Below are 25,427 nucleotides of genomic sequence, written 5' to 3' on the forward strand. Positions count from 1 at the left end.
GATGCATGTCTTTTTAAAGCAAATTTTACTTAAAGAGTATTTTTTTTTACTAATTTTTAAAAATATTTTTCAATTTATTTATATAAATAAAAAAGAAATACAATAAACCATCCCAAAACTGCACAAATGTAGAGGAAAAACATTAAATTACATTATTACGGGGTGTGGTTATGACTTGTCTTTTTAGCACTTTTTGTGAGCTCCTGGCATTATTCTGTTAAAATCCTGTGCAAGGCAAGGCAAGGCAAGTTTATTTATTATCTAGCACATTTCATACACAATGGTACTTCAAAGTGCTTTACATGAATGGAAGTAAAATAATCATTAAATACTACTAATAATAATAATAATCACAACAATAAAAACAAGGAATTTAAAAAATGTTAGTGATCTGCTCTTAACACACACACACACAAACATTCTGAAGCTTTGTTCAAGCTTTTCGCCACTAAGTGAAAAATCCTTCCAAAATACCCAACTATTCCACTACTTCACACCCTACTTACTTTGACCATTATAAACCAAACAAATAGAACTCAGAGGTCCTACTTTCAGCAGATTAACCAACAAACTTGTCTTTCTTTGCCCACATTCTCTTTGCCTTCACAGCATTTCTTTACATAAAATGAAAATAATCATATAAAAATAATCACAACAATAAAACAAGGAATTTGAAAACTTTTAAAATGATTTAAAAATGGATTTAAAATGAATTTAAAACAATTAAAAATAGAAAATGATTATACATAAAGTACATATGTACTACTATATATAAACCTGTGTGCTGTTGAAAAAGCTAAAATTAAGCACAAATCGAAATCATCCCCAGTGAAGGAACAGGACATTGAATGGGGTGCTAGTAGTGCAGTTAGCTCAACGGGCGCTTGCAGTACCCCCCAGTCTGAGGAAATTTGCACAAACACTAGGCAGAATCTAGACGTGATTCAGACATTGGATGCAATGAGAAGTGACTTTGCCACAAAGCTCTAAACATGAGTCATGATGTTAAAAGGATGTGAGGGATTTTTCGGGGCGCATGGATCTGGCCAAAGAGCGCATTAGCAACATGGAGGCATTAGCAATAATTTGAAAAGATGTGGTTTAAGGCATCAGTATTTTATTTTGTAAACTTTGTAATAATGCCAGGAGATTCAAATGTCTCCTGTTTGTTTTATTGCTCTGTCTTTGTATTTTGATTAAGCTAATTGTTAGCTTGATTTGGTTTAACTGCTCCCTTGTTGACATTGGATCAGTGTTGGGACGTAACTATATCCCATGGTGATGGAGTGGGGATGGGGGTGGGACTGACTGTATTGTTCGGATGGACAGCATGCGGGATTTGTTCACGGCAGCTTTCTGAGTTATTAGTTTGTTTTTGTGTCCTTTTTTGTAACTCCTTACCTTGTCAGCCCTTTTGGTTAACTTCCACATTGAATATGTATTTATTATATTTTTGCTGTTCTTATATTGTACAATCTGTCTTAAGGTAAAATTTTATCTAAATAACCCCAATTTTTGGGAAAATATTTATTTATTTTATTAATTGCCTTTCTTCCCGGTACAGCTATAATAGCAGGTGACTTTAACTGCATCCTTGACCCGTTGCTTGACCGTTCATCAGGACTGGATGGCTCTCAATCTCAAAGTAGGAAAACAATTTGACAAGCTATGAAAAATCTTAATTTATGTGACCCTTGGATAACACAAAATCTATTAAAATAAGAATATTAATTTCCCATCTTCTTCTAAAACCTCTTCTCGTATAAATTATGTTTTAATTTATATTTCCCTACTTACAAATATAGACATTTGTATATATGATCCTCATTATTTTATATGCTGCAGATTCACAATTATCCAATGGTTACCCTACATGGCGGCTACACCCGAAATGGCTGCAGAATACTGACTTTGTTAAATTTGTTGGTGAACATATAGACCTGTACTTTGCAATAAATACTGCCCAGACTTCAGCATCCACTGGATGGGAAGCTTTTAAGGCATATCTTAGAGGCCAAATGATTAGTTATACCAGTTCTGCACCTAATACATTTAAACAAAATAATAATAATAATAATAATTATTATTATTATTTAGATGCTGAAATTAGATATTTAGAGAAAATTATAAGCATAGGAAAATCCACTCAAATTAAACAGAAATGATTAGTCCTAAAAACTGAATATGAGGAATTTTCCACACACACACACACACAAAGACTTAAAACCGTTATGATCAGGGTGAAAAACCCAGCAAACTGTCAGCTTGGTAAATTAAGTAACTAATATCAGAAAGAGCCATTAATGAAATCAGGAAACTGCTACAGATCCAGAGGAGAGAATACTTTCATTTTGTTCTACAAACCTCTGTATCAAACTGAATTTCCAATAAGTTCCTCCAATCAAAACATTTTTTTTTTTTTTTTTTTGATGGGTTGGATATTCCCTCACTCTCTGAAGAGACAAGATTTGAGTTAGATAGGATATAGGAGCTGAGAGGTTTCCAATGCCTTTCTCCGCATGAGGGGTGGTAAAGCAATGGGTCCGGATGGGCTCCCAATTTACATTTATAAGGAATTCAAAGAAAAATTGATAGCTCCTCTACTGGATATGTATGTAGAAGCTTTTGAACAAGGTTACTTCCCTCCTTCATTTAGAAGTGCTCTGATTACTCTTATCCTGAAGCCTGGGAAATTGCCTGCAGAATGTAGTTCCTATAGGCCAATCTCGCTTTTAAATGTGGATACAACATTTGTAGCTAAAGCCTTGGGAATGAGACTTGAGAGGGGTCTACCACTGGAACCATTTGCAATAGCAATAAGATCACACCTTTCAATTTGTGGTATTTATACAGGAGTCCCTGTATAAATACCACAGAACATTGTCTTGCATTATATGCGAATGGTGCGATTGTATTTTTATCAAAACTTGAAGTCATTGCCATCCCTTTTAAAACTTATTGACATGTTTGGCAACTTTTCTGCTTTTAAAGCAAATAAAGACAAGTCATCAATAATGTTTCTAAATGAGCAAGAGAGAATAAATCCAAAGGTAGCTCACCCATTTGTAAATGCTGTAAACGGCCTGGAATACCTTGGAATTACTATAACCCCTAAGATTAGCTCTCCCAGTTCAAATAATTATGATCACCTGTTAGCTACCGTATCAGAAGAGACTACTAGATGGACAACACTGCCCCTGTTTTTAATGGGAAGAATAAAAGTGATTAAGATGAACATACTACCTACATTTTTATATGTTTTCCAATCCTTATCACTTGCCTGTTTGTCCTGTTTGCTAGCATGAGTCAAAGGAGCCAAGTCCCATGTCTATATGATGTTCTGATGCAGAGATATAGGTCTTTCTAAACGGTTGCTAGGGAGTGGCTTGGCAGATGCCAGTGATGATACTCCATCAGCTGCTTTCAAGTATGAATGATATAATCCAACCCACATGCCTCTATTATATTTGGATTTGAAGATATCCCTCTTTAGGTTTGGGTTGCTAGGGTGTGGCTAGGAAGTGGCGATGGTGACTGGTAATTGGCTGTTTGCTGCCCCGAGTCAAACGAGACCACGTTCATGTTTCTATAACACTCTTTGAATGGAAGTCTATGGAATTTGTTTGGAATTTGTTGCTAGGGTGTGGTTACAGAGTGACCAGGAAGATGCTTAAGACTGATTGGCTTACTGAATCAAACGAGCCCACCCCCATGTCTCTAAGTTATTCTGGTTCTGAGATATGTCCAGTTAAGTTTACGATATAGTTTCTAGGGTGGTCTAAATGGTTACTAGGGCATGGCTAGATTGTTGCCAGGGTGATATTTAAATATTTAAAATCCCCACCACTTTTTTGAAAAATCTTGTGGCACAGACGTACCTAATGCAGATGAAACACTAGTTTCTGTTAAATAGAAAGTTTCTGTTAAAAATGAGTTCTGTGTCGATTCACAAGCACCACTAATTACTATGATTCAAACTCACTTATATATGTTTACTGGAAACACAGATATATAACTAATAAATTAAATGAACCTACAGTATTGATTAAGGCTACAAAATTAGGTCTTCTTTTCTATTGACTTACCTAGTAATCTCAGTATCAGATTTGTCTCGGCTGAAAACACAGATCTCTGCTGACTGTAAACATTACATGTGTATCGTCCCTCATCTTCAGCTCTCAGATTGTCCAGCCGGAGGGAGAAGTTTCCATGTTGAATCTCCTCAGTAAAGAAATGAGCTCTATCCTGATAATCCTGCTGCTGTTTCTCTGCTCGACTCTTACCATCTTGATACAGATGAACTAAAATCTCAGAGTCTGAGTCTGAGAAGTCTGAGTCTGAGAAGTCTGAGTCTGAGTCTGAGTCTAAGTCTGTTCTTCTCCATTCCACATGCAGACCCTCCACTGGTAAAGGTTTCTGACCATGAGATGACAAAACCACCGAAGATCCCAGAGTGGCAAGTATGTGACATTTAACACCAAACCCTTAAAAGAAAAGAAAACAAAATATTTTCTAATGTGAAATACATGTTAAGGCAAATAAACAGTAAGGACTTTGTGTTTTGTGTATGAATTCTAATTTTAACAAACATTTATAAGGGCACAGAAGATGCGGGAGCCTATTGCTTGTGTTTTCTCCTCTTGTTATTCTTCTGCAATGGAAATCATTTTCCGAGAGACTTAGTAGCAGTTATACTAGATATTCATGAGTAGAACTGAATAATTATAACAAGTCTACATTTATTTTCTGTGCAGCATTTTTTCCCCTCCACAATAGTCTATTATTGTAGTTTTACACTTTTATGCAATATCTGTTAATAACATTCATTTTAATTTAGTTTAAGTTTTTATGAAATGCAATCAGATACGTCTACATACACATTATTATTCAACATCGTTGAAACTGATTAATTAATACTGCATATGACCAGTCCAGTGGTGCATAACAATATCAGACAATTATATTTATGACTGAAGTAACTAAAATGATCATAATATTATTTTAAAATCAGGAAATGCAATGTTTATATTGTAACTAAGCCACTAAATTAAAATCATATATTGACCAGGTGTAAAATAGCAGGTCCAGCTACTTTCACTTACCCAGTATCTCGACCTCTGCGTCAGCTGAATGCACACAATCCTGGTCACTGTAAACTTTACATGCGTATTTTCCAGCATCTTCTGCTCTCACTTTTTCCAGACGAAGGGAGAAGTTTCCATCTTCAATTTCATCAGTAATGAAATGAGCTCTGTCATGATAATTTTTGTGCTGTTTCTTTGGTCGACTTTCACCATCTTGATACAGATGAACCAGAGTCTCTGAGTCTGCTCTTCTCCATTCCACCTTCAGATTTTTCTGTAACAAGTTTTCGTCAACCTGACAGGGCAAAACCACTGAACCTCCAAGAGGAACTGTCTGATCATCAGTGGAACCTTTCACTTCGAACTCTGTAAAGGAACAGACACAAAGTTTCTAATGTGAAATAACTACAAACAAACAAACAAACAGATAGATAAATACATTGATATATATTTTGTCCATTGTAATGTTGTGAAGACTTTACATTGCTGGTGATAACCAATTACTCTCACTCTCTGAGCAAACTGCACTCAAAAAAATGATTCTTGGCACATTTTTTTATTAAGTATATGCATCTATTTGATTTTATTTAAATAATTATTGGTAAAAAAAAAAAAAGATGTACTCCGATTACATAGAATCAATATGAATCTGTTACCTGTCAAAACTATTAGATTTAATCAGTTAAAAATTATGAATAGGGTTTAAATACAGCTGGCTCTGAAACAAGTCAGATCCAATTAGTTAAATTGCATGAGATTAGTTTACATACAAATGGAATAGTTTACAATACTCCAGTCGGTAGGTGGCGGTACTGCACAATAACGTGTCTAAAGCGGCTTTGGTAATGCACGTGCAAATTAAAAAAAAAGCAGTGCCAGAAGAAGCGTTCTTCTGAATCTCCTTACCATTTTGCATTGGAGCAGCCTGGATCAAAATCTATTTGCAAGGTAAGCTATATCTTCAGGGTGTTCGCGGGGTCTTAAAAAGTATTAAAAGTTGATAAATCAATTTAGAGAAAATTAAGGCCCTTAAAAAGTATTAAAAAGTCTTAAATGTCATTTCCCAAGGTATTACATTTTGTATCATCTTTTCATTATGTATATTTGTCGAATAGTGGGGTTCTGTGTATTTTATGTATGCAATCCCGCAAGATTTGACGTCATCTGTTACAGCGCTCACTGACTGACTGTGCCGCTGCGTGATAGCGCGGGGATTATTGATCCTGCTCTATTTGAACTTCTGACCATTACCGCATGCTCCCATCCGCTCCCGCAATTTTTGTGTGCGCTCCTGCAAACATTCTAATATTGTATATAATTTTCGCGCATCAGGGCACCGCTATCAATATGTGGGGTATTTAAATCCCCTTTGAATGAGTGCTCGCAGTCATAGTTCACTTTCACATTCGATTTCGCACTGTGTAAAGGGAACACATCCTACGATAAAATATATTTGTCAGTGAGCTCGGGATCTGTTGAGGAGCAAATCCTCCAACATCTTGTCAGTTATCTCCTTACTTTTAACCCGCGATCAGTCAAATCTGACTTCTGCAGCTCGTGTTGGATGCAGGGTTGTGAAATTATTCATGAGAACAACTGATTATAGTGTGTATAAGACATTATGAATGCATTTGCGCTACACTGTAAAAAATGATTGTGATTTTAACAGTAAAAGACTGTAAAAATGCTACAGTAAAAAACTGTTAACTGGTTAACAGTAAGTTTTTATACTATATACGGTGAATAAATGTTATTACATTTAATGTAATTTCACAGTAAAATACTGTTAAAAATACGGTTTTTGGAAGTGAAAAAGAAAAAGTCATTGTATAATTTACAGTGAAAACCGCAAATTGACACTCCCAGAATTCCCTGCATGACACTTCATATTGGATGCTTTTTTGTTGAAATAACATGTTTCTTCTTAGTTTTTTCTTATCAGTTGTGTACATTAGGGTTCAATCTTACATCTAATGTTGTTAAATTAATGTGTATTGCATTTTTTCAGTATCATGTGTGTCACCATGATGGGGTTTAGTGTTTGTGTGAATGACACTGTGTGCTCCTTCTATATATGAGTATTGTCCTCCTCAGCTCATAGAAAAGCTGTTTGTGATGAGCTTTGGTTCATCATGTGACTTTCTCATCACCAACAGTTTTTGGTGGTTATCAGTTCGTTACAATGGTTCAAAACAGATATTAACACTTAAAATATGTTGGTTTATTAACATTACATCAATTAATGAAATACGGTATTTTATTGTGAATTTAAGTTAAGTCTGTAAAACCTAAAATGTTGCTACCATATTTTTTACGGTGAAGTTCTGGCAACCACAGCTGCCGGTATTTTACCGTAAATGTCACAGATTTTTTTTACAGTGTACTTTGGGATGTTTTTTTTTTACTGGCATGGGCTTGGGATGCACAATTAAACTGATGTAATAGTTGTGATCATTATTTTACCTTCCATGATCATTCAGACACGATCAGGTGCAGTATTACTGACACTCAGTCAAGTCTGCATCAAATCAAGCACTCCGTAATCACAGGTAAACTGTCTGATCAGTCAGGTGTTTGTCATGAGAAGTGTTCCACAAAACAGCTATGGTTTGGTCTTAAAATGTATGGAAAGAGTCTTTAAAAAGGTCTTAAAAGGTATTAAATTTAACGCCATGATTCCTGTATATACCCTGATCTTATATGTACTCAGTGTATATTATTTGACAGATTTAATTGTATATATATATGTATTATTAGTGCGGTTGATATCGTATTACACTAATGTCAATGCACGGACTATCGTTTAATTCACTAGCTAACTAATGGTACTAATTATAGGGGCTGGGTTGAAATCTGTTTTTCGATTTTAATCGTTTCTCATTGTGACAGTGATCTCATTGTAAATCCTAAGAATCGATAGATGCTGTTTTCACTTGATTCGTGAACAAAACTTAATAAAACATAATAAATCACAGTAAGTTTTGCTACTTGTGATATGAAAACAGTTTCAGTGTTAAATGTAACGTGAAAGATCATTTTAACACCTCAGTACAAGCAGCAGTGCAGAACTCACATGAATCGATCATCTCTTCCTCTGTATTTCTAGTTACCACAGCAAATAAACATGAACGATCATCAGAAGGTGTTGAAAGAAACAGAATCACATCTCATGTAATTGCTCAGTCAGAGTTTCAAGACATCAAAGAAATGGCTTTTAAACAATGTCATATAAAAGCCATTGAGTGAGTATAAACTCTAAACTTGTTACTTAACTAGAAAAAAATAAATAAAAAGGAAACTTTTGCTAAATATATGCACTAGATGACATTCATTATATTTTTACTTTACTTGTTATTTAAGACTAATTTATTCAAAATTACATTACATATTGAAGAACAAGTTATGACGTCCACTGTTTAAATGTTTTTATTTCAGCAAACTGGAGAAGAAAAATATAATTAGAAATGTATTATTTAAAAAATAATAATAATATAAAAACTTGCCTTACATGCAATTTAAATGTTTCTTTACAAATCACTGTAATATACTAATGTACCAATTGACAGGGTTTATTTTATAATTACAGCATTAGCGAGATTTTTAACTCAGCTTTAGCTTTATGTCTGAGTAAATCAATGACTAATGTCGTGTTTTTGGGATCTTGTTGTTCTGCATGTTTGAGAATGAAGACAAAAATCAACTGCAATTACATTCCGAGGAGCCCAAGTATCTACCTCAATGAAGACATGGAGACACTCATTAAAGAATATGTGGTAAGTGTATGTCAACCTGCTCTTTTTACAATTTAAATGTCTTATGGATGTATTTACATTGATAGTTATGTTAATTTTCTTATTGGCATCACAGTATCGCTTTGCTCATGTGTGTGTAGTATGCAGCAAATTAGCTCATTTTTGATTTGATATAACTCACTATCTCTTAGTAGAGGTAACTAGAAGTTAGTATGAAAACTTGAGTATTGGTAACTGTTTTGCAAGTTCAGTCAACTTAAAGATTTAAGTACATTGAATTCAAAATACTTTTCTTAACAAGCTTGTTCTCTACACTTCATTTGAGAAATAATAGCACATTCGAAGCTGTTACAAATGGCAATGCAGAGTAAAGTTTAAGTACAAATAATTACAAAGAAAGATCGATTAATAAATTTAAAAAATATGACATTTTGAAGTAAAATACTGAAATGGTGTTTTCTTGCAAAAGGTACTCAATGTTTAATGCCTTTTTTAAAATTATTATTTTATTTTTTTATGCAGTGCAAGTGATATCAAGCCACTTCACCGTCCTGGAACAACACGGTCATGTCACAGCTCATGTTTTTAAGCTTGGCTGTGTCCAGCTCCATCAGAATTCTCTTCTCCTTAAGGTAGTATAGTTCAGAATAACTGGCTATACATTTAATTCTGATTTTATACTGCCAGGCCAAAAAAGGTCGCTGTCTGGATTTAAACGAGTAAATACTTGATATTTAAGGATTGACTCATTACTTGAAGTGATTAATATGTTTCTGGCATGTTGGCAACAATTATTTTAACCCTAACTGATGCAGTGTGTAGTCTTTTATTTCTCAAACAACCAGGTCGAAAGTTGTACCCATGTTTGTATTCCAGGATAACAATGTCAAGATTCATCAGGCTCAAACTTTGAAAGATTGTCCACCACAGAGTCCTGACCTAATCCCTATTGAAAATCTTTAGGATGTGCTGGAGTCTATAGCTTTCATAATATTGTGCTTTGTTGTGGCATTGTTTAAACAACATTATGCAACATCACAACATTTATTTCCATCAAGAGTTGCATTTATTTTTGGCCTGGATCTTGTATTGACAATGGGAGAGTCTAGCCACTCTGTAAAGTCGGCTCCAGCACATCCTCAAGACATTCAGTAGAGTTAAGCTCAGGACTGGTGATCAGTTCATACATGAAAATGATTCCTCTTCAACCCAAATATTCAGATGTGTGCAGCACATTTTATGGAGGACTGTTTCCTGATCCTGGGAGAGTAGACTACAATGCCGGCTGTTCTGACTCACAGACAGTAAGTACGTTTTTTATATTTAAAGAATTTGCCACTGATGATTCAAACGCGAGTTTTGAGCAGTGTAGAGTAGTGAGCAGCATCATATGACCCCTTTAAGTAATGACATTTGAGATGTCATTTGTGAGATGTCAAATTTTTGTACTTGAGTCAATTTAAGTGTTAAAAGTTTTAAATGTAGATGTAGAATGTTCCTTTCGTACTCATGTACTCCTAACATGTAATTAAATATTCATGGTAAGTGTGGTGGTGCAGAGCCACTCAACCCCTGAGTAGGCTTGCCGCGATAGACGGTGCTGACGGTGATACCGTTGTTAAGCCGCAACACCGGTTACGTCACTTGCCCACCGCTTCACCGACACCCACCGTCGTTTTGATTTTTTATAGTAATAAAAATCATTTATTTCAGTAAAAGAACAGACACTACAATTAAAAACTGAACGCGGCTGCTCAATGCAGTTGAACGATTTGTTGTCGCACATTGTGCTTGTTAATAAACATTACGTAAATGTGATGCATTTTAAGTACATTGGGTTTATTACATAATAGTACATAGTCCTGTTTCTTATGCATTTAAAACAAATCGGATTTATTGGTACTATTACATAAATCTTATTACTTGTTTCATTTACATAAGGTTGGCAAATTTGCATCACATAAAGTTTATTAGTTTAAGTTAAAAATATGTAATCAAAATGTATGGAAATTTTATATACAATTGAAATACATAAATCTTAAGAATTGGGCCTAAATATTTTTTTGAGTGTGTGTATTTCTGATTTCATCTCAGATACCTCTCATTCACACTTCATCTCTACAGCAGCACAAGCTCATAATCTAAGCTCCTTTTTAAAACTTTTTGGTACTATTTTTATTTATTTATTAATTGCTACATTTTAAGAGCTCTAAGTACAAAACTCCAAAACGATCACACTTGTAACACAGCTAGTTGATCATTAAAACCTTACCTTTATGTTTTCATTAGTAACAGCAAAACACAACAGAATGATCTTCTTCCAATTTAGAAAACAATGTAAGATATTTGTTTCTGAAATAAACATTTTACAGTACTACATTCCCTAACCAAATTGTCATAAAATGTAATATCCAATTCATCAATTAAAATATAAACCCAGGGGCCTATACTATGAAGCCGGTTTAGCAGGCTGGCTAGGTTAGTTTCAGTTTAGTTTGCACCAATCCTGGGTTTTTAGGCTTTTAGCAGCGTTTATCACCATAGTAACTCACGCTCCACAGCTAACCTGCTCTGGGGCAGGTTATGTTCTGGGTAAGAGATCACAAACTGAAATTTGACCAATCAGCTTCAAGCAAAGTGACACATATCTGACCTAATAAAGCCACTCCTCCAGTTTATCTTGCTGCAAATTAAAGGATGCTACATAGTAAAACATTTTAAAAGATAAAATCATCTGGCTTTTAGTGATGATTATTTATTATAATTATTTTATATGATTTATATATTTAGTATAGCCTTAATCCATTACACAAGCCATTTTAGTTAAATAAATATTACATTTTTATTTAAAATTAATATAAATATATACAGATATGCAATATAAATAAGCTTTAGGATCAATAGATAAAGCTTTAAACATGACTTCAGCTTAGATTTTTGAGTCTCTGTATACTTTTGTACATTATCAACTATATAAACTAACTTCATAACTTTCACTTGCACTGATATGGCTCCATAAGCTCAGGATCAAAGCCTGAGTTAACAGAGAAAGTTGATGATCAGTGTCATGGTGCCATCAAAACTGGATTGGATTGGTTTGAATTTGTTCAACTCGAAACTAATCTGGTAACCCTGAGTTTGTGTAGCCACCATCATTTCTGTATAATGCCTATATCCTGCACAGTTTGTTTTTCCTGACCAAATGTTCTTACAGTAACTAAACTGTCAGATGAGGGTGGACTACAGTAATCTGGCAGCATCTGCCTTTGTGCAATCTGTTTATCACATGGCGAACAATGACAAACCAGAGTTTATTTGACAAAGACAAATATCTGCCACCTGATGTCCATCTTTTTTACCTCTCTTTTGGGCCTCTTGTACACAAAATCTTTGCCTGGTATATCCTTCTCAGCCTGGTCTCATGTTTATACGTAGGTATTAATACGTAACATTTACAAGCACAAAACGTACATTTTTGTACGTTTTTATTCATGCTAAAACGTACAATTTAGACGTATTTCAACGTTTAAAACGTACAAATCGCTACGTATTTTTAGTTAAAAAACGTACAAATATTTACGTATCTTTTATATCAAGATATTCATATCAATGCATTTTTATCATTTTATCAATAAGCGATTTAGATTTTTAGACCCCTTAACCTACCCCCAAACATACGTCAGTATTGTACGTTTTAGTGCCTGTAAGAACGTAAGTAAATGTACGTTTTTATAGAACCACATGTTACGTAAAATACATACGAATTATCATGAGATCACGTTGTCCTTCTATATGCTGACAAACTGAACAAGTAATATATTAACACTGATACTTAACATACACACAACCTGTCACTCACATGAGATCATAGCAATAGCAAATGACAACAATCCAACGAACCAATCAATTCCAGATGGACAAAATCAAGTCCTGCCCTACATTTTTTTTTTCTCATTTAAGAAGCCATTTCACTCGGATATACATCACAAAACGGAAAGAAAAGACAAAGATCTGGACAAGATTTGAATAAGCAGAAATTGCATCCAGATCTATGTCTTTTCTTTCTTTTTGTGATGTATATATGACAGGTTGTGTGTATGTAAAGTATCATCGTTAATATAACATGTTCAGTTTGTCAGAAGGATAGACTGTAAAACAGGAACCAGGCAAAGATTTTGTGTAAAAGAGGAGTAGTTAAAGAGATGGATATTAGAGGGCAGATATTTGTTGTCTCAAAAAAGTCTTCTCTAGCACTGTTGGCCATGTGATAAACAAATTACCCAATGGCAGAAGCTGTCAAATTACTGTTAACTTACCCTCTACAGTTTAGCAATTGTGTTACAACCCTGTGGTTGTTCTGTTTTCTCTGCTGTGTTGGGGCTGGCTGTGTCTCTGCTCTCCCTAGGAAAAGATTGACTCCTGCAGGTTGATTGTTGCCGTCTCCTGATTGGTCTACAGAACTTTAAAAGTCACAACATCACTTCCTCAGCAGTAATTTTTGTTGCCATTTTGTGATCTAGTGCAGAGTTTGTGTGTAAGAGTTTGTATTAAGAGAGTTGTGAGATTGTGAGTACTTATTGATTTGCTTTGTTTTGTGTTCTGTTGAAAACGTCTGCTGGTGTATTTGTCCCCTTTGCCTGTTTGACACTGATTTTTGGATTGCCCTCTAAATTTGGTTTTTGCCTGGCTCTTTAAATATTTTTGTAAATATTGTAAATACTAAATTGGGATAGTAACGAGTCTGACACCATTTCTGTTTGTGAAACTTTTTGATCTCTGTTTCTGGGTAGGTAGGTAGGGTAGTAAACTGTACTTTATTTTCTTTTCTTTTGGATGTAAGGTAGAGGTTTAAAAACAGGAACATTTTGTTTGCTATTTTTGCATTGTCAGCTCCTGAACTCAAAACCCCAATAAACCTATTGTTGTTGCACATTTTTTGTCCATGCTAGTCCTTTCATGTTGTGCTTCTTTCCTAGACGGGGCATAACAATTGTTAGAACATTTGGTCAGAAAAAAAAAAAAAAACTGCAGGATTTATGGAGGGGGACTGACTATCTTCAGAGCAGTTTAGATGGTATTTTCTTTTCAACTTGCCTCTGTATAATGCATAGTAGTGTTTATAAGCGCTGCACTGCTTTGTTTACAGCGGTAACCAAGAAAACACTATATTGCTGCTGTTCCATAAGCGCCACCTGCTGTCAGGGAGTGAATCTGCGTCTCATTCAGAGCTTCTGTTTTTTTAGTTTCGTGTAGATATGTTTTATGTAGCATAATTTCTAATTAGCTAAATTCAGACAATTCTGTTTTTGTTTATTTAATTTAAATAAAAAAAACTGCTTATACTACATGTACTTAGCATCTTTGTTTGGATTGTGATTAAAAAGCAGTGGCTGCCTCTAATTTTCAATGGCGACAGATCTACCTGCAATATAGCAAATACACATCGTGATGTACTTATATTTTGATTCTTTCTTGTCTCTTTCTTAAAAAATGTAATACAATTTAAAAAAATGGGCAATTGTTATCAGAATCTGCAAAAAAATCCGCAGTTGGAATCAGCCATGAGAAATCAAGATTGGTGAATCCCTAGTATCGTTATGTGTTATGTAGCAGCTCAGTAGGTTCTGTTTGTTTTTATCCTTTATTTATCAACTTACGTGGTTCCAAACTTGTCTCTGCTGTCCTCGTCACTGTAAAAAGGTCACTGTAAACTTTACATATGTATTCTCCAGCATCTTCAGCTCTCAGATTGTCCAGCCGGAGGGAGAAGTTTCCATGCTGAATATCGTCAGTAAAGAAATTAGCTCTATCCTGATAATCTTTGTGCTGTTTCTTTGTTTGACTCTCTCCATCCTGATACAGATGAACCAGCGTCTTAGTGTCTTTTCTTCTCCATTCCACCTTCAGTTTTTTCTTTAATAAGCATTCATCAACATGACAGGTCAAAACCACTGAAGATCCCAGTTCAAAATAATCGTTATAGGTTTGCTGGCCAAAGAAACCTGAAAAATAAAAACATGTTTGCATGACGCCTTTTTAGTTATACAAGTAACAATGGTTTCATATATTTTATAATTTTTTGACTATACAGACTAACTGTGTACTGGAAAGGGCAATGCACATGTTTAATTTCCCTGCAGGGAAAACAAAAACAAGTCGATCTCTCAGCCTGGTATGTTGATTGATTTTAGATGGGTTTTGAACACTTTTTGGCTGGTCAAGCTATAGGAGACCAGCTTACCAACCAGCTGAGCACAAGCTGCCTGGGAAATCAGCTTAAATAAGTGGATTGACTGTTTTCTTAAACCAAGTCCACACTTATGGTAATATAAAGCTTTATTTTGCAAAGAATCAGTGACATTATTTACATATACACATTTGCACACATATAAATTAACACACACACCTCTCTCTCTCACCCTCACTAAAGTTGCTTCAATAATTGCTTGAGTAAGTAATGAGTCTCAAGACAAGTTAAAAGGGTCAACAAGGAGAATAGGAGAACATGTAAAACACAGGTGTATTTAGACTAATTAACAAAATGATCTCAAATATCACATGACAACTTCAGATTCAATGGCCGCTCACCCATTCAAATTAGTCCTACATGGTGCATAAATTAAGGATCACAACACTGGCCTATCTGAGCTACTCATTATACAAACAAACAAACTACTGCTAGTATATGATGGACATTATACTCACACCCACAACATGTCCTATAGTTTATATAACACAGCAATCATCACCATTTCAAAGCTTAAACACAACTGACAAAGTTACAATTTTATCCCAATCCTAATCTACTGTAGGCATCTCAACATTTTCCCTATTTGTCCCCTCCAATATATTGCTCCCTCACCACCACAGACTTCACAAACTACAAGACTAAAGAAAAACTTCTAAATTCCTAAATCCAAAAAATTATTTCATTTTCGTACCAGTAGGTGTCATTGAATTAGAGCTGATAAGAATATGTTCCAGTTTTACACATACCTTTATATGGTGATCTGCAGTAGATCAGGCAGCAGAGCAGAAGTGCAGATCCAGATGCAGAAACACAGAGAATCAACACCATTATGTGTAAAACAGAGAAACCTGAAAAACACAGACATCAGTTACTGAACAAAGAGAAACAGTAATGTGTACCATTCCCAGTATTTTGTCCTTGAAATACCATTTCTACTAATTTTGTGATGTTTTGTGATCATAATAATGAATGTCTAATAAACCTAAAGATTATCCATTTGCTCTTTCTTCACATTATGCTTCAGGCAATAACATGCCACGACTCTTTTTTTTTTTCCTTTTTAAAATGAATGTCTAAGCAATAATGAAAACTCTTGATATCCTGGATCAATAATTATTGTTAAAAGAGTTCTCTCTCTTTTTCATGTAAGTTTGGGAATGAATGAAAGGAAAAGAAGGATTGAAATATAGGCTTTTCAATGAATTTACTAGGGGTTGTAAGGTACTTTTACTTTTAGATGTTTTAGAACAGTATGTACAGTGAAATGTGCTTTACAAATAAACTAAAAGAGAGAATTACAATTATAATTGCAGTCCTTCCATGTCAACTCAACCAGAGGCCCCCAGGAACGTGGTTGGGAACCACTGGTATAATGTATGCAATACCAACGATTCGATTTACTCAGAGTTTAGAACACAGGTGTTAGGCTAAAGCCTGTGTTATACTTTCCGCATGAGCAATCCGGACACATACACGGACAGCGCGGACGCGGACTACTTGTATTTATTCTACCGAAAGCATATGCTGATGGTCCGCTCTGCGGACGTGTTCCATACATGCATAGTAGATCGGCTTGAACAATAAACAAACATGTGAACAAAGAATTGCCCAGAGTTATTGCACATCTGGCTGTCTTTATATTGTTTTATTGACGGATTGTACAGGTTCGAGTAGCAACGGGCTTCTTCACACAGCCTGCGCATGCGCAGTAGCCTATTGAACGCGCGTACTTGTCCACGCGGTCACAAAAAATGGGAGGCACGCGGATGTCCGCGCACACTCTCCGATGACGATTTTTACGTCACGCATACCATAGCGGACCCTAGCGGACTCGCGGTTGCGGAAAGTATAACACAGGCTTAACTCAGCTCCTGGAGAGCCACTGTCCTGCATAGTTTAGCTCCAACCCTAATTAAACACACCTAAAAACACCTGATCCCAAGTCTTGAGAAGTGCTGGAAACTTCCAGTCAGGTGTGTTGGAGTTGGTTGGAGCTAAACTCTGCAGGCCAGTGGCTCTCCAGGAGCTGGGTTTGACACGTGTGGTTTAAAATGACCAAGGGTTAACTATTTCAAGTGTGAAAGCCCTTAAATGTTCCAAAGTTTGAGGTACTATTAGTGATTCTGGTAAATATGCCCCTTAGCAATGGACACTACTTGATCTATCACTATGCTTCACATTTTATAACAAGCGGAGATTCTAATAGAATCCAGGTGAGGCAAATCTCGGTTTATTGATGTGAATACAATGTGTGGGGAGCGCAACCACACTTCCCTAGGACGCATGAAACTTGCTTCAAACAAGTAGATACAATACTCCTATTTTAATCTCTTGGTAGGCTTCAGAAGCACTTAAAATGAACAAAAATCCCTTCTTCCAAATTTCCCTAAAACTGATTCAAACTTAAAATCTTATGAATAGACCTGTGAGATTAAGTTAATATTCCTCAACTTGACCATTCTGTGTATTTTTGCCTCTGAGACAGGTATGTCCATTTGCAATTATTTTGATATAGGGGAACAAGCTACATTTCTAGTTTCAACATTATTTGCTCTTCAAAGGAATAGTTGTGGCCTAATGATTACAGAGTCAGACTTATAACCCGAAGGCCATAGGTTCGATTCTCAGTACCAGCAGCAAATGAAGGTGGGGGAGTGAGAGAACAGCACTCTCTTCCACACCATTTCAAAATAAAGATGCCAAAAGAAGAGTTTAAGAACCAAAATCTAAGAGGATATTAGGATATATTTAATACTTCTTGAGTTACGGGCCTGCAAACTTGAAAAAAATATTGAAAATTACTTTTCCTGATTTTCCTTCAGCAAAAATTGCTAAAGGCAACATATTTTACTAAAGGCAACAGACCTACCAATCTCTGTGTAAAAATAAAATAATGATGCTGCCATCTTTGTAAACCAAATTTTGTTGATTTGACAAGGCATGACCCTGCAGCCATAAAAAGTTCTGTTTCACAAAGTATGACACGTGCATCATTTATCTGTTACTCACCCAGTCGCTCCAGTACTACAGTTGCGTTGGCTGAAAGTCCTCCAGCAAACACCTCACACATGTAAACTCCTTTATCCTCAGTTCTGACACTCTTCAGTCTGAGAGAGAAGTTTAATTTGGGGATTTCAGCAGTGAAGAACTCAACTCGGTCTCTGTATTGCTCATCTGATGCCTCTGGTAAATCCACTTGGTCTTGGAAGAGCAGAACCATAATTTCTTCATCTTCATCTGTTTTCTTCCATGAAACCTCTTCAATATCTGCAAGTGTGATGTGAGAGTCTACAGAGCAGTTCAGAGTGACGTCTTCACCCACAGACGCAGATATAGAGCGACTCGATCCTGATACTAGCAAACGCTCTGAAAGACAAAACAGTTATATCGCACCATAAAATATATTAGTTTCTGTAAAATCATAGTGAAAATGAAGGAAGGAACTCATGCAGTCAAAACTCACCAACATCAATGTTTATTTGAACCACGGTCTCACCAGACTCTTGCTGACTGTAAACTGTACATGTGTATCGTCCCTCATCTTCAGCTCTCAGATTGTCCAGCCGGAGGGAGAAGTTTCCATGTTGAATCTCCTCAGTAAAGAAATGAGCTCTATCCTGATAATCCTGCTGCTGGGCTTCTGTTTGACTCTCACCATCCTGATACAGATGAACTAAAGTCTCAGAGTCTGGTCTTCTCCACTCCACCTCCAGACCCTCCACTGATAAAAGTTCATCAACATAACAGGGCAAAACCACTGACGATCCCAGAGGAGCAACCAGAGGACCAGGGGGACCGTGCACAGTCAACCCTGTAAACAATGTTTTCCCCATAGAAAGGGAAAGAGAAAAGTGAAATACAGCTTGTTTTGTAGTCAAAACCGATAATGACATTTTTAGCTGTCAAAATTTTTTATCCCTATTTTATCTCATGTAGACTATTATAAAATGATGTACTTTAGTGAGTAAGCACTGATGTCCACCCCATTTCACCAAGGTCCACTAACTTAATACTACAGCCAGTGAGAGATACAGGGCATGGGAATGTTCAGTGGGAGGAGTCACAGACCTACAGCCAATGAGAGAGCAGATACAGGGCAAGGGAAAGTTCAGGGGGAGGAGTCACAGACCTACAGCCAATGAGAGAGCAGATACAGGACAAGGGAAAGTTCAGGGGGTGGAGTCATAGACCTACAGCCAATGAGAGAGCAGATACAGGACAAAGGAACGTTCAGGGGGAGGAGCCATAATATACCTACAGCCAATGAGAGAGCAGATACAGGACAAGGGAACGTTCAGGGGGAGGAGTCATAAGAGGCCCACAGCCAATGAGAGAGTAGATACATTAAAATACTTGAAAAAAGTCTGCACACTCTCAAAAATCAAAAAGTCACAAGCGAGATGAAAGCAGTGTAAGTAATTTACTGAAAAAAACAAGGCAAACATTTTGGTCACTTGCTGACCATTTTCAATGCCAAGCTAACAATGTTGGAACTAGGAGCCATCTTGATTTAAGAAATCACATGTTGATTTAGGAGATCACATGATCAACCGGAACAAGCACTGATCCAAAAAAAAAAAAAAAGATGACACACAATATCAAGATATGAAGAAAAAAAAATTTGACCACAACGTGTATATTTAAAGCAATGGATCATATACATCAAATTGGGGAATAATTGTTGTCTGACGGAGTTGACAAGAAAGTAGATACACTACCGTTCAAAAGTTTGGGATCAGTTTGATTTTTTAAGTTTTTAATGGAGTCTCTTATGCTCATCAAGGCTGTATTTATTTGATCAAAATACAGAAAAAAAACAGCAATATTGTAAAATATTATTGCAATTTCTAATATTGGTTTCCTATTTTAATATACTTTAAAATATAATTTATTTCTGTGACGCAGTGCTGAATTTTCAGCATCATTACTCCAGTCTTCAGTGTCACATGATCCTTCAGAAATCATTCTAATATGTTGATTTATTATCAGTACTGAAAACTATTTTTTTGGAACCTGTGATACTTTTTTCTTTGAGTCTTTGATGAATAAAAAGTTTAAAAAGAACAAGAGTCTCTTATGCTCATCAAGGCTGTATTTATTTGATCAAAATACAGAAAAAAAACAGCAATATTGTAAAATATTATTGCAATTTCTAATATTGGTTTCCTATTTTAATATACTTTAAAATATAATTTATTTCTGTGACGCAGTGCTGAATTTTCAGCATCATTACTCCAGTCTTCAGTGTCACATGATCCTTCAGAAATCATTCTAATATGTTGATTTATTATCAGTACTGAAAACTATTTTTTTGGAACCTGTGATACTTTTTTCTTTAGATTATTTGATTAATAAAAAGTTAAAAAGAACAGCATTTATTCAAAACAGAAATCTTTTGCTATCACATTTTGTCCATTTAACACATCCTTGCTGAATAAAAGCATTAATTTCTTGAAAAAAAAGAAAGAAAAAAATTACTGACCCCAAACTTTTAAATACTAGTGTATGTTGTAACACAAAATTTATATTTTGAAAAAAAAAAAAACACTGTTCTTTTTAACTTTTATTTATCAAAGAATTCAGAAAAAAAAAAAAAAAGTATCACAGGTCTCAAAAAAATATTAAGCAGCACAACAGTTTCCAGCACTGATAATAAATCAGCATATTAGAATGATTTCTGAAAATCATGTGAAACTGAAGACTGGAGTAATGATGCTGAAAATACAGCTTTGATCACAGAAATAAATTACAGTTTAAAGTATATTAAAAATTTTTTTTATCAAAATCTGTGTGGCAAAGCTGCGTGACGCACTGGACAGTGCCGAGCGAATGCATTCACATTATAGTTCTTATTGAGAGTTAACAGAGGATTAGATGTTGATGATTTATTGAAAATATATATATATATTTTTACTTACCATTAAGGGGATTAGTGTTTAGCTTTTGTTGGGCTCTTGACTTTCGAATGTTAGCTTTTCTCTGGCTGCTGCAACTTTGTATTTATAAGACACTTTTGTAATAGCAAGAAACGCCAGGAGAAATTATGATCAGGTGTTGATGGTTATCTATTGATGTGATACACTGGTCTCATTCAGAGTCTAAAACTGAATAATTATACAATTTTATTAAAGAAATATCTATGTATTTTTGTCTTCTTTTACTCTTGGATTTGATTATTTTGATTATTGATACACTATAAAACCAAAACAAACTCACAGTGGTGATGACATCAGTAACCCAATCCAAGATCCAAAGATACTTTGTTATGTTTAATAACAATATCGGCATTTTTACAGTGATAGAAGGGAATTGGTGTTATAGGATCAGGACTACAAGGTACACAGATATTGTCTATGCTGGATTTGCTTTTAATCTGTAGGCCAGTAGCGTGTATGTTTATGGCCCGCCTTTATGTGGAACAGGCAGCTTTCGTGATAAATTGTAAAGACTTTCCGGCCCATTACCCGACCTGCAGAGACACACACTTGACCCAGAGCTGAACTTTAGACATGAAGGGACATATAGGAAAAGCATAGATGATTCTCTATCATCTATCATGCAAATATCAATGTATATAATTTATAATATTAAAAAATATTTTGTGTGTGTGGCTCAGAGAGGATCAAATTTACAAGTCCCTATGATTATCTGTGTCAAATTAAATTCTGTTTTTTTGCTTTTGCACTTCACAAGCAAACAGTGTTTATTAATCATTGACAGAAATTCTTTCACTTTCATTGTTATAGAAAAAAACAGGTTGTAAACGCTGGGTCAAATCAGGTAACCAGGAAACATGACCTGATTAAAATGTCAATGTGACACACCTCAACATGACAATAAGCTGACATGAATGTTACCAAACCAAAGTTAATCAAATCTAAACATCTCTGAGCTTGTTTTTTTAGGTCTAGATTCCAGCTCTGCTCTTTCTGGACCTTCAGCTTCAAGAGGTGCATCATGGGAAGCATTTAAACACTGATTTTCCTTTGCTCATCCACAGAAATATTCTTAATGAAAATTTTAGGTGCAAAAAGAAATACATATGTGTGCCTTTTCATGTTGTTAATTGTGTGCGCTTATTTCACCAGCATTAGATTAAAGAGAAAAAAAGAGCGTACAAACCATTTAATATTATTAGAATTACAAACACAAATATAAACATATACAGGTGCATGTTCACTTATGATAAATTATCATTATCACTTTGGCTCGTCAAAGGCAAGTCAAACTGACGTTTTAATAAGAGGTCATTCTGGTGCATCTGGATATGTTGAAACCTGTTTTACCTTACCAAGGAAAAACTGCAACTAATCAAGACATATGGTAAAGTAATCCATATGTAGGCACAATCTCATTTCAAGCATTTAAGCAGAAGCCTCTACAGCAAAAATGATTTTTAAGATCTTTAAGATTTTTAAGATCACGAGCAACTTAAATTCAGTCAAATGTGTCCAAAACTTTAACTGATACTGTAAGTTTGCAGAGATTTAAACAGGACATAATTAACTATGTGCCTTGCCTTCAGAATTAACTTGAAGAAAAACAATGTACATACCGTCTGATATAACCGGAATTACAGTCACTAAAAGGAATATAAGCAGGTCCATGTTCAGTTGAAGTTACGATCATATCTCTGCATCGTCAAACTGAAAGTGATCTGGTGCAATGAAGGCAGTACGATTAAACCTGCAGTGCTTTGTTCCTTGTGACTGACAAAAAAAAAAAAATAGAAACTGCAGCTCATCTAGATAAACCAGTTCTGATTAAATGGAAAAGCATCATGAAGAATAAAAAAATAAAAAAAGTAAAAGAAAAATAAGAAAAAGCATCTGTAAAGGGAGTATAATCTGAAAATTTAAAAATATTTTTTAAAGATAAAAAAATGAGCAGAAATTTTACCCTAAATTAAAAATGTGTGACTATACTCCTGACTGCTGACTATATATAATTATTTTAATTATTCTGCTATATATATATATATATATATGATTAGAAACACACATAAATTATGTTTATTTATAGCCTACATCAGGAGTGTCCAACCCCGCTCCTCCAACTTGCCTCAACACACCTGCCGGGAAGTTTCTAGTATGCCTAGCAAGAGCTTGATTAGCTGCTTCAGGTGTGTTTGATTAGAGTTGGAGCTAAACTCTGCAGGACACCGGCGCTCCAGGACCGAGTTTGGGCACCCCTGGCCTACATAAACACAATGAACTTATACTGCGTTAATCAATGAAACATTCATAAATGATATAAATGCTTCTCTAATGCTTCTTTCTTTCACTGCAGTTTAGATACGAGACTCTCAGCATTGTACATTTATGATGTACAGATTATGATCTTTAAAGAGACAGTTCACCCAAAATCTCCATTCAAACCTGTACGACATTATTTCGTCTGTGAATCACAAAAGCAGATATTTTAAAGAACATCTCAGGGTCTTTTGGTCCACACAATGAAAGTCAGACTGAAGTTTCATTGCTGTGTTTAACACATTAAATGCACTCCTTACTGTCATGATCTACCTTGTAATTATTGCAAACTTTCATTAAAAGCGTCACACACATCTGTCCTGATGCAGCAGAAATGTGTGTTATGTCCAGAGACATGTTTCTTTATTGTAGCTCTTTTAATTGAATCTTCCACATTTGAAGTGAATCATGATGATTATGAATGATTTTTCAGCGTGGAATGAGACAGACGCCATCAGCGGATTGACACCAACTCCAGAATCCTGTGAGTTTAGCTGTATGTCAACACAAATTAAAACACACTCAGTCCAAAGTTTAGTGGAGGAGAAATAATTTATAATTTAGTTCATTTATAGTGGTAATTTATAATTCAGTTGATCAGATTTCATTATTGTCTATTTCTTGTATAGATCAGCTGATTTAGTTATTTATATGTTATAGCTCAGTTGTGGTGGTTGTTTGCTCTTTTGTTCATCTTTGTTCTTCTCATCATTTCGATCTGTTTTATACTGCGTAAAAGGATCTTCAGGTGAGTCGTGCTTGACTGATGTATCACCAAGGCCCCGATATATCAGCCAATATTTGTATTTATGTTTTTATTTTTTTTTATCAGCGGATACGTTTTTCTGTGTGGTCAGTGTGTCAGAAACGGAACTTTTATTTTGACATTGCTGAGAGGATAGGTCTTTATTGTTATTGCATATGTTTATACAACGAAATTATGTCAGAGCAATCCAATTAGCAACATTAAAACAGAATAAAGTAAAACACAAACACAATCTCTTGCCTGCAAGTTATTAGTGCCCAGAATCCATTGTCCACTTCTATGGAGGTCATTATTGCACCAAATCTGTTATTGCACTGGACCCGGAGGCTACAGAGAATGACTAGAACTTCTGCAGCCTGTCCACAGCTCTGTTAGTGTGTGTTCCTGGGGTCCTCAATCTACCGGAAGGGAGAGTGTCAAAAAAAAAAAAAAAAAAAAAAAAAAAAAAAAATTTAATCGAATTTAAAGTTGCAAAAACCTCTATTAAAATTAAATAACTGGTTGAAATGGTCTTATTAATCACTTCCTTATCACATTAAGTTGCTTGCAATTTGTTTACAAGATAAATATAAATTCACAAATAAACAAACAAACAGAACAAACCTAGTACAGACAATGTAATTACAGCTGAAACAGGCTTGGGATATGCAATGTTCAAAATGTAAAATAATCTAAACCATGTATCAACTGCTTGTAAAAAGACGCTCTTGCTTCAGTGCCTTTTCTCCCACAATGAAGAAGGATGGATTTTATCCCAAACTGCAGGACTTCAGGGTATCGCCTTTGTTGCTCCTCCTCCAAATACAGAATTAAATTTGTTCCAACCTTTAAACAGAAATTTACAATGGCTAATATGCATACATTGGATGGATTATTACCCAAAAATGTATTGTCATAAAAGATGCACTTACCCACTTTGTATGGCTATGGAGGAGGATGTCGGGGTTTTAATGCAACTTTAATGCAATCTCCAAAGACCATCTTAAATAGAAAGAACAATGGATTAATCACTGAACAAGTATTGGGGGAAAAAATTGAAAAAATCCACACTTTTCTAAGCCATGGTAGCAGTCTTTCATTTGACTTCTTACTGTTGTAATAATGGAATAATGTCTGTTATATTAGCCGAGTGTTACAAGAGTGGTGTTTGTATCATTATAGACAGGTGTGGGGATTTTTTAACTCTTTCTTTCTCTTTACATTGTTATGCTAGCGGGTGGTAATGTCAGTGTATCAATGACATATAGAATGAAATTTAAGTTACCGGTATGTAAAAACTATATATCACTCTCGTAATCATGCTGTTAGACTCTACAGAAGAAC

At 35.2% G+C, this 25,427-nt stretch overlaps 1 protein-coding gene across 1 annotated transcript in view; it reads right to left on the reverse strand.

Annotated features, from left to right (window-relative positions):
* The window catches only part of LOC107721799 (uncharacterized), a 35,334-nt gene extending 12,201 nt beyond the window's left edge, over window positions 1-23,133 (reverse strand). The window contains exons 1-8 of the mRNA XM_016529965.1: window positions 23,114-23,133; window positions 22,642-22,743; window positions 18,550-18,897; window positions 18,096-18,452; window positions 15,833-15,934; window positions 14,494-14,838; window positions 5,103-5,450; window positions 4,086-4,484 (exon numbers count right to left, since the gene is read on the reverse strand). Coding sequence (XP_016385451.1) covers window positions 4,086-4,484; window positions 5,103-5,450; window positions 14,494-14,838; window positions 15,833-15,934; window positions 18,096-18,452; window positions 18,550-18,897; window positions 22,642-22,693 — 1,951 coding nt within the window. The 5' untranslated portion in view covers window positions 22,694-22,743; window positions 23,114-23,133. The remainder of the gene's footprint in view (window positions 1-4,085; window positions 4,485-5,102; window positions 5,451-14,493; window positions 14,839-15,832; window positions 15,935-18,095; window positions 18,453-18,549; window positions 18,898-22,641; window positions 22,744-23,113) is intronic.
* Between the last annotated feature and the right edge of the window lie 2,294 nt (window positions 23,134-25,427).

Source organism: Sinocyclocheilus rhinocerous, unplaced genomic scaffold (assembly GCF_001515625.1).
Source record: "Sinocyclocheilus rhinocerous isolate Xijiao unplaced genomic scaffold, SAMN03320098_v1.1 scaffold1475, whole genome shotgun sequence".
In the NCBI taxonomy this organism is placed as follows: domain Eukaryota; kingdom Metazoa; phylum Chordata; class Actinopteri; order Cypriniformes; family Cyprinidae; genus Sinocyclocheilus; species Sinocyclocheilus rhinocerous.